Source organism: Etheostoma cragini, chromosome 10 (assembly GCF_013103735.1).
Source record: "Etheostoma cragini isolate CJK2018 chromosome 10, CSU_Ecrag_1.0, whole genome shotgun sequence".
Lineage (NCBI taxonomy): Eukaryota > Metazoa > Chordata > Actinopteri > Perciformes > Percidae > Etheostoma > Etheostoma cragini.
Window position 1 is genome coordinate 2255774 of NC_048416.1, and position 8899 is coordinate 2264672.

General features: G+C 42.0%; 1 protein-coding gene across 3 annotated transcripts in view; it reads left to right on the forward strand.

Moving 5' to 3' along the window:
- gpc4 (glypican 4) overlaps window positions 1-8899 on the forward strand; it is a 32769-nt gene continuing 23870 nt past the window's right edge. For 2 of the 3 annotated variants that reach the window (XM_034882877.1, XM_034882879.1), the window contains exon 1: window positions 2-801. In XM_034882877.1, coding sequence (XP_034738768.1) covers window positions 645-801 — 157 coding nt within the window. In that variant the 5' untranslated portion in view covers window positions 2-644. Of the gene's footprint in view, window positions 802-8899 lie in introns of all 3 variants that reach the window. The other variant, XM_034882878.1, reaches the window with a different exon arrangement.

Genomic DNA, 8899 nt, shown 5'->3' on the forward strand with positions numbered 1-8899 from the left:
GTCCCCGGAACTTGCAGTCACTCCTGGGTGTCCACTAGGGTTTTCTGCTCGCATCTGGATCCCAGTACGACTACCATACAGTCCAGCGTCCTGTCCTACAGAAGCCACGGCCTCTGAAAGTTTGGAAAGAAAGCAAGAAAAGAAAAGAAGAAAGAAGAACAATCACCTTTTTGGGGCAACTTTTTCCACCGTCTGCTCTCCTCCCGTGTTTTTAACACTTTCGTCGAAGCTGTAAAGCAGCAGCAGTGTGATTCTGAGATTCTTGCCCTGCAGTTAAATAACTTTTTTTTTACATGTTTTAAAACTGTTGTTTTGTCGCCATTCCGCGGTTTTTTCGATTGAGTCTGGAACTCGACATTCATCACACATATCCGTGCTCATAAGCGGCGACGTTTAAGTCATTTTTTAAGGTTATTTTCGGTGGTTTTTTTTGTCCTCCGTCAAAGTTGTTTGAGAGGTGGCCTCGGAGCTGCTGTGAATGAAGTATCTGTTGAGCTGAAGAAATCAGCGCGTCTCCATGAGGAAACTCGGCGTGGGAGTCGCTGAAACCTCGTCCTAGATTACACACACCTGAGCGACCAAATATACTTTTGATATATATTTTTTTTGTGCCGATATCTTTTGTAGTTTTTAACTGACACAATATGAAGACGCTGTCGGTGTTGTGTGTCGTTTCCACGCTGGTTGTGTTGTCTGTGTCGATGACTGCGGAGCAAAAGTTGAAAAACTGCAACGAAGTTCGTGCTGCTTACAGCTCCAAAGGCTTCAACGTTAACGACGTTCCCAACAAAGGAGTCAACGGTACGTGTTTTCTATTTCTTCCTTAATGCGTTTTTTAAAACATGAACATTGTATCCCGGAGCAGTGGTTCCCAAAGTGGGGACGGGGGACCCCCTGTGGGTCCTAGAGAAGTCCCGTGGTGGCCCTTAGGCTAATGAGAACTTTTTAAGCTAGCAGCGTTAGCATAATGTAAAGGTCAGTTGAATTCATTTACAGGTTTTTTGCTTTATCATTGTTAGCTTCTTGAATACAGGGCAGAGAACCAGCTATTCCAAGTCGTTCATTGCTCACTTAAACCGGTTTTCCACATGGTTGAACTGAAGACCAAATCTTTTAAAATGTGATAAAGTTTAGAAATCATTGACATGAAAGAAAGATAAATAGAAGGCCATAAAAACGGTTAAACTGTCACTTTTGTTCATGGATGTTTTGGGCTTCTATCAAATGGAAACATGGTTAGCCATGCAGGCATGGGACTTTTTTTTTTTATAAGATTATGTTTTTGGGGCTTTTCCGCCTTTAATTTTTGACAGGACAGTTAGTGAGAGAGGGAAGACATGCAGGAAACGGTCACAGGCCGGATTCGAACCCTGGACCTCTGCGTCAAGTCGTTAAACTCAGTCTACCACTGAGCCAACCTGGCCGATTTGGGGGGGGGGGGGGGGGGGGGGGGGGGGGGGGAGAGCAGCAGCAGCGAAACATTTGGGGAAGAAGTCTTCAAGCAGTGAAGCCCTTCACTGCTCAAGTGTGTAAATACAGTCCTCGTTTAGGAAATACTTGTAGGTAATTCATAACAATAAGGAGTTATAATCAACACACAGACTGTGCTCCCCACTGAAAGAAGCCGGGGCTCTGTTTATTTTCAGGCTTCCTTAGTAGAGACTCCTATGGTGGTGAAGCCCAGGCAGCATGCAGTGATTAAGTAAACATTCCTTTGCATTGTGAACAAGGCTTAAGGATGCCCCCCCCTCCCCCCCTTTAGTGATTTTGTGGTTTTAACATTCTCGGTGTAGTCACATGTTGTACTTCTACATCTGCTTCTAGTCTAATTTGCATGACAGGAAGGTAATGCACCAACGAAGGCGGCCTGATAAATAGAAACGGTTATGGTAATAGTCAGACAGAGGTGAGAAGGCAAATCAATTTAGCTAATCATAAGCTAAACCCAAGTGATGGAAACTTACGTAGGGGGGGCTGTTACAGTGAAGGCTTGAGGGGAAGGGGGTTGGGGTTTGAAATTCCACTGTGCCCCGCATACTTTAAATCCCACCCTTCTCTCATTTCCCTTTCATTTATATGGTGGTTCAAATGAATATGCGCACATACATTCAAACCCCTGAGTTCAGCCCCGTTGGGTTGCCAGTTTTGCAGTGGCTTCAATGGGACGTTCTTGTTTAAAATGATAGAAGCAGGTCATTCAAGCATGACTGCTGTCATGTTGGTGTCTTGTTTAAGTTTTTTCCCCAATGCATATTTATCTCAATGGACTAAATAACTAGAGCTTCTCTCTTTTTCAGTATGGACTTTCTCACCGTAAACATATCCGCTGTTCAGTTTTGCCAATGTGTCACCGCATTATTTCATCTGACAAGGGTGACCAATTTATATCTGTCCTTTTTATTATTCCTATGTCCTTTATCTAAGTTTACTTTGCATAGTAAGAGGATGTTGTCTTTTTCTGTTGACAATGTCTCATTAAAATTTGAGTTGGACACAACTGTCAAAGGGGCAGATCATTTTTTTCCCTGCTTTTCACACAAGTCTATACGTCTTTTTGTTTTCTGCCTGTATGTCTTTGTCATGTTAAATGTCATTGAGATACCTCAACATGTCTGCATTGGTCCGACTTAATTGTCTTGGATCTCTGGTCTTTGAAAGAAGCATTTGAATGAAGGCTGTTTTTATTGTGCAGGTTTGTGGGCTATACACACGTGCCTTTTCCTTACAATGGATTCCTAGTGTAGGTCTGGGCCTTAGGCAGGGCTGACCTCAATGAGCAGCTCTTTGCCACTGAAAGAGACTGAGATAATTGATCTCTAGAAAGCAACAAGGTCTTCTGTCGTTAACGAGAGTTGGGGGTCTCCAGAAAGCAAAAAAAAAGCAAATACAGAAGCCCTGCACTCTTGAAATGTTTCATGTTGCCCCAGATGTGCAGTCTGATTGAACTTCAGTCATGTTTGTCAGAGCATCACTGCTGCACTTTGTAACAGGGTGAACTCCAAACATTAATTCTCTCCTAATCATAACACAGCCTGTGTTTAAATTGAGCTGGATGTGTGGTTGCACAAGGGTTAATTACCTCCAAATAACACAATTTTAGTTTCAACAGTTGATAATTAAAGATGCAGTTCATTGGAAAAAAAGTTCTTCCACTTCTAACATCTGCAGAAGTTATATATAATGCATAATATTTTTGTTCCACATAAGACTAGTGGTTGTGATCAGATCAGACTTATAATACAGAGAGGACATACTTTGAAAATGATACAGTATCTTTGCCAGTTGTTTAAGAAGAAGTTTTTGGACATGTTCACCTCCTTTTTTATACATGCATAATAAATCAGATTGGGGGATTCTGAATATCATTGGAGACACTGAATGAAAAACTTGCCTTTTTCTAACCACAGACATCTTGTGTTATTGTTGGCATCATGGATATAAGAATGTTGGTTACCATTCAAATGGTGAGATGAATAAAGATGTTTTAATGCAATAAAACTAAAATGGAAACCCTAATTGCTTTGGCATAGACAGAATGAAGTGATGCAGAAGAACAGCAGGCCCAGTCGGTAAAGTCCTTGTTGATCAATCTTTTACCACTCACGTGGAAGCAGTTCAAGACCTCACATCCAGCTCTTGTCTGCTGGATGACGATTTGTGTAGGGCCTGTGGTTGGATACCTCCCTTAAATGGGAAATAGATGAAGCTCGCGGCACTAACAATGACGGATGGATAATGTCCGTAATCATGCAGAATGTAAATGGTGGTTTTAGTGTCTGAACCTATTTGCTAATAGTGGGTAGTGTTTAACAGTTATATTTGACACTGTAAATAAATGTTAAGAACCATCTGATGTGATGCTTTTGCACAGTTGCAGGTTGCACCGGCTTCTCAGGCTCACTGTGAAAGCAGAGCAGTTAACACTGCCCAGATTGGTATCTGCTATGTCAAAGGCAACTGCTCATTGCAGGGCTGGACGCTGTGCATCCTCTTTTCTCTCCCAAGCTACGTCTGTTTTGGTTTACTCTGGCAGTCAGGCTTTATGTCATGCTGCAGGTATGGAACAATGGCAGAGATCAAAGAGAAGAGGGTCGTTTTCCCTCCCTTCAGCACAAGGATCGTCCCTGCTCACAATCCGTTCAGACATTATGACTGAAACTCAAAGCGTGCATGACCTCAGTGCGTTGGCCTCTCGGTAAGCTCGAGACATTCTGCAGCCTCGCGTTGGCCCTCATTTATCCACCTAACGTAGAAACCAGTGCAGAAATACTCTTCAGGCTTCACCTAGGATTCACAAAACGTTTGTATCCCACCAATCAGAGCGTAAGAATGGTCGTACATTTATAAATGCAGCGGCTGGAAACAATCATAATTTAAATATCACATCCTTGACACATGTATGCTATACTTCTAATAGTAATAAACAGGCTTATATTGCAATCTCTTAGGTCCACACGTAGATGGACATATATTTAAATAAACACACGGTAGCACAGTTATGTAGTCTTTTATTTTACTCGTGTTTTTTTCATGAGTCAGAGCCAGGCAACCGTAAGCTTCGAGGAAGAGCACGTGTCCTAGACCACCCCCCCAACCCTGTCTCCTGACAGCCGAGGGCCTGGAAAAACAAGCCGAAATATGTCGGTCAATGGCAGAAAGAAATCATTGACTTGTTAACGACACTTTAAAAGACAAATGAAAACCTGAAGGAAAAAAATTAAAAAGTTGTGCATCGTCATGTTTCTTGTATTGAATATCTTTGCCAAACCTAATTCTTTAAATACTTTTTAAAAGCGAGGAGTAACATCCTGTCTCCTTGGTGTACCCCCCAGTTGGGGCTGTGCTGGACCCTGCTCTCTGGGCGTCGGATCAGCGGCTCCATCACTGGATTTATGGCGCCCTGTTTTCCTGCGCCATGTTGTGCAGAACCCCACAGGCTAAAACACTGTTGCAGACTTTTTCTGGTCTGGATAGTAGGCTTTCCCCCCCCTTCGCTGATCTGCACTTGATCAATCCGATACAGCGCTCCACCGTTGCTCGTGTGTGTAGGCTACGTACGTGCACTCGGCTCATAGAGGTCTTCTAAAAGAGCCAGCTCTGCCAGTGCCGATAAGTGATCAGCTGAGGATGTCTCCTTCTCGGCTGAATGTTTGACTAACAACAAAACAGTAGTTGATTTGTCTCGTTCATCTGTTTTCTTTCTCTAAGAAATTAAGCTGCCTTCAAGTGCGCTTGGAAGCGACAAGATCTAAAAGCGATCTGACAGTGAAATACAAAGGGCTATATTGGGTGGGGGGTAAAATACACAGCAGGATGTCAGACAAATGGGCCGTTTCGGTGACCCACCCACCACCCTGCGGCACATCGCAAGGTTTTTTTTTTTTTAGTCTGAACGTCTTATTGGCCGGTGCCTGCATGCCCTGCATCGTTAACGTTTGGGAAATAACAGGTTGTGTTATTGCAATGACTTTCAGCGGATAAGATAAGAGCAAGCAACTGGGCACACACAGACTGCTTTTATAGCTCAAAGGCCAATATTTGAGGTGCTCGGTCGTGGCCCGGTATTTTTAACACCTGTAATAATTAACTAATAAACAGCCCGCCTCTCAAGGTCAACCTCATAAAACTCAAACAGCCTCTGTTTTATGTGAAACACTTTGCAAGTCTTATCATTAAAAATGTCTTCAGTGCTGCACTTTGTGATGAAGTTTAATTTCCATTAATATAAAGAATTGGTTTTAGTAAATTATAGAATAACTGCCTCTGCACTAGTTATGTTGCCAAATGGGAAATTCATACAAAAAGACCCAGAGCTGCTTACAGAAACCCAGTTTAACCCCCCCCCCCCCCAATCAAAGCAACTACTGAAATGCAGATAGAAAGCAGTTTATGCTGTAGTCAATACAGAATCACACTTTGAAAGTCCAGAGAACCTAGTGGCTTGATATTGCTCATGGATATAATCAAAAGGCCCTTGTGTAGCCACAGGAAGTCGAGATGTTGAGATCCATCTTTGTATTCAGGTTACATAAAGTCAGTCAATCTTTCCTGAAGGCATATTATGTATACCAAAAGGCCAAAGAAATATAAGATTGCATTGAATGTGTACAGTTATTTACGAAGTTCACGGTTTTCAATGTTTTAGATATTTTCTTTTTTTGTTAAAGGTAGCATATTTTGCCTGTTAACTGGGGGATGGGATTCAATAGAACTATGTAGAAGCACACATCTATTTGACTTTCAAGCTAGATATAATGGACCAACTTTGACTGCTGAACTTTCGAAGCGCAACGAATGAGAGAACGGCTCGACGAAGCCAGAAGAGGCACATGCAAGCAGGGGAGGAAGAGAGTGATGGGAGGAAGACTCCTTTGCTTGGTTTAGTTCCCTGAACTCTATAACACAACATCATGATCTTGGCATGGAGATGTTTACTTGGCTGCGCTGATTCACTCCCACCTATAATTGAGGTTACAACCAATGTTAAATTCTCGCATTACTCTTAGTTTAGCAAAACTGCACTCAAGATTAGATCATAAGACTTTGTGTACATGACAAATACTGTAAAATCATTACAGTAGCAGCAAATGAATAAGTCTTTAATCAGTGGTAATCTTCATACTGAATAACTTTGAAATCTGTATTTTTAAGAAATTGTACCATTTACCTAAAATGGTCAATTGCTGTATGGTTGCTTTAGGTCTAATTTAAAAGTTCTTCTTAGCACAACATGATTTTGTCATAAGAGGAATAAGTAGCACAAACATTATCAATGAATGATTTGAGGAGAAAATTTAGAAAACAAGCATGTGAGTATTGAATTAATGTTAGTGTTAATAATGAATTGTATTCTGTCAGGATACCTGCAACACTTGCATTTGTACTAGAACATGTTTACATGCTTTAATGTTGAAAAAACACTTCATTTTCTTATACTGCCTGTGGCTGCTGCACCTGTATACACCCTCTGTATGTGATGCTCTGTAAGGGCACCTGTTCACTTTCCCAGTTTGCTCTGATTGGCCAGACTGTTTCCTGGGATCTGTGCTCCTCTGCCACCTTAAACTGAGGAGAAATGACCAGCATTGGCTGCCAAGATTCCAACTATGTTGCGTTACCGTGCAGCTACTTAATATTTAGCACTAGGCTAACAATAGATTGTAATGGAATGAAGCAGCACTTTCTACCGTCAATAATCACAGATAAAGGCTTTCAAACCAAATGCTACTCAACCAGTAATGTTTCAGCAGGAATGTGACCCCGACTTGGGGAGAATTTAACAACACTGGCAGCCAAGATGACATATCTCACTGCCGTTAGCATGTAGCTACATGCAACAGTGTTAACACCACAGTAGCTTATAAAACAACAGCTCCAGTCCTGTCTGTGGTGCAGATAATCAATCATCGAAAGCTGTCTTAGTGTTGCGTAACACTTAGCCATGAGTAGGAAAAACGACTGAAACAGGAGCGTTCACAACCGTTGGAAATCTGAGCGTTTTAGCTCACCGGGGTTTCTCTAACATAAGTTTACCTCCATTTTTTAAATTAGAGATGGTCCAATACCATTTTTGCTACCCGATTTCAAGTACTGATCCAATACCAGAGTGTCATCTATTTTATGTTTTAACAGCTGTATACTACTATCGCTGTATGGATGTGAAATGATTTCTATCTTTGTTGTCTGTCTGGCTCAGGTTAAAACTTAGTGAAACATGAACAAACACAAAAAATGAACGCCACAGAACTTTCTTTTATTATCCAGTCTGGCAGCAGGTTATAATGGAAAAAGATAATAAACAAACAACTTTGACATAGATTTTCTTTAGGGCTTTATCATGTGATATCGGAACGGTGCATAACCGATACCAGTATTTTAGGCTGTATGGGAGACGATACCGAGACTGGTATCGGAACAACTCTAATTTAATACGCTGTCAATATGACAGAAAAATACACAAAAGCATAATATGTCCATTTTAAATAAACATCTCTCATTAAAGTCAAAGCATGCACAGTAATCGCTAATAACATTCCTGAGTGATGGATGGACTTTAGCAGCTTCTTGATTTGAAACAGTCTAGCCGGTCAAACGCGTCCTCTCGGTTGCCTTATAAGCCACTTTTTTTGTAAATGGGTGTTATATCAAAATGTTAAATTCAAGGTTTCCAAATCTGGCAAGTTCTAGTGTTTCAAGAAACCTGATCACCAGATACAATGGGAGCATTTGGTTGTAGTTTCTCCACTCCGGTGGTGTCCGTGGAGATCAGTGAAAGCAGTGATAATGTGATGGTTCCTGTTGCTCTCTGCCCTGTATATGTGACATCTCCTCTTTAACTGTCTGGCGAGCCTTCAGGATAATTGAGTTTAGGTATCATGAGGCTGAGGTCTTGTGAACCCAGGAGGGAGCCTGGCTGTGACTTTCAGCATCCAGATGGGGCCAGAGGAGTGAGCGAGGGAGGGAGGACCGCTCCACGTGCCTGCCAGCGCTGCGGTATCTCGCCGCTCTTATCAACTTCCTGCGATCGCAGCATAGCAGCTCTGAGATCAGGGCTCTTGTGGTGTCCCGTTCTGCTCTGCCAGCAACAGCTTCCTTATCGACGGTCCAAAACAAATCAGCTTATCACAGCATATAAAAAAATGTAGGCGGTTCAAAGGAAGAAGTTCAAGAATGGTTCTAAAACGACCTGGTTTTGTTGTCGCACGCATCAAATCTAGTGGATGAAATGATTTTGTCATTCTAGACCTGGTTTGGTGCTTGTGTAGTCCGCTGCTTTGACATAGAGGTCTGTGGAATCTTAAGTTTCCATCTAACACTCATTTAGTATGCTCCAAGTGTAGCGTCAATTCAATAGCAGTGTGTCCGTAAGTCCATTTCTCTGCATCCTTTGCCCCCCCCC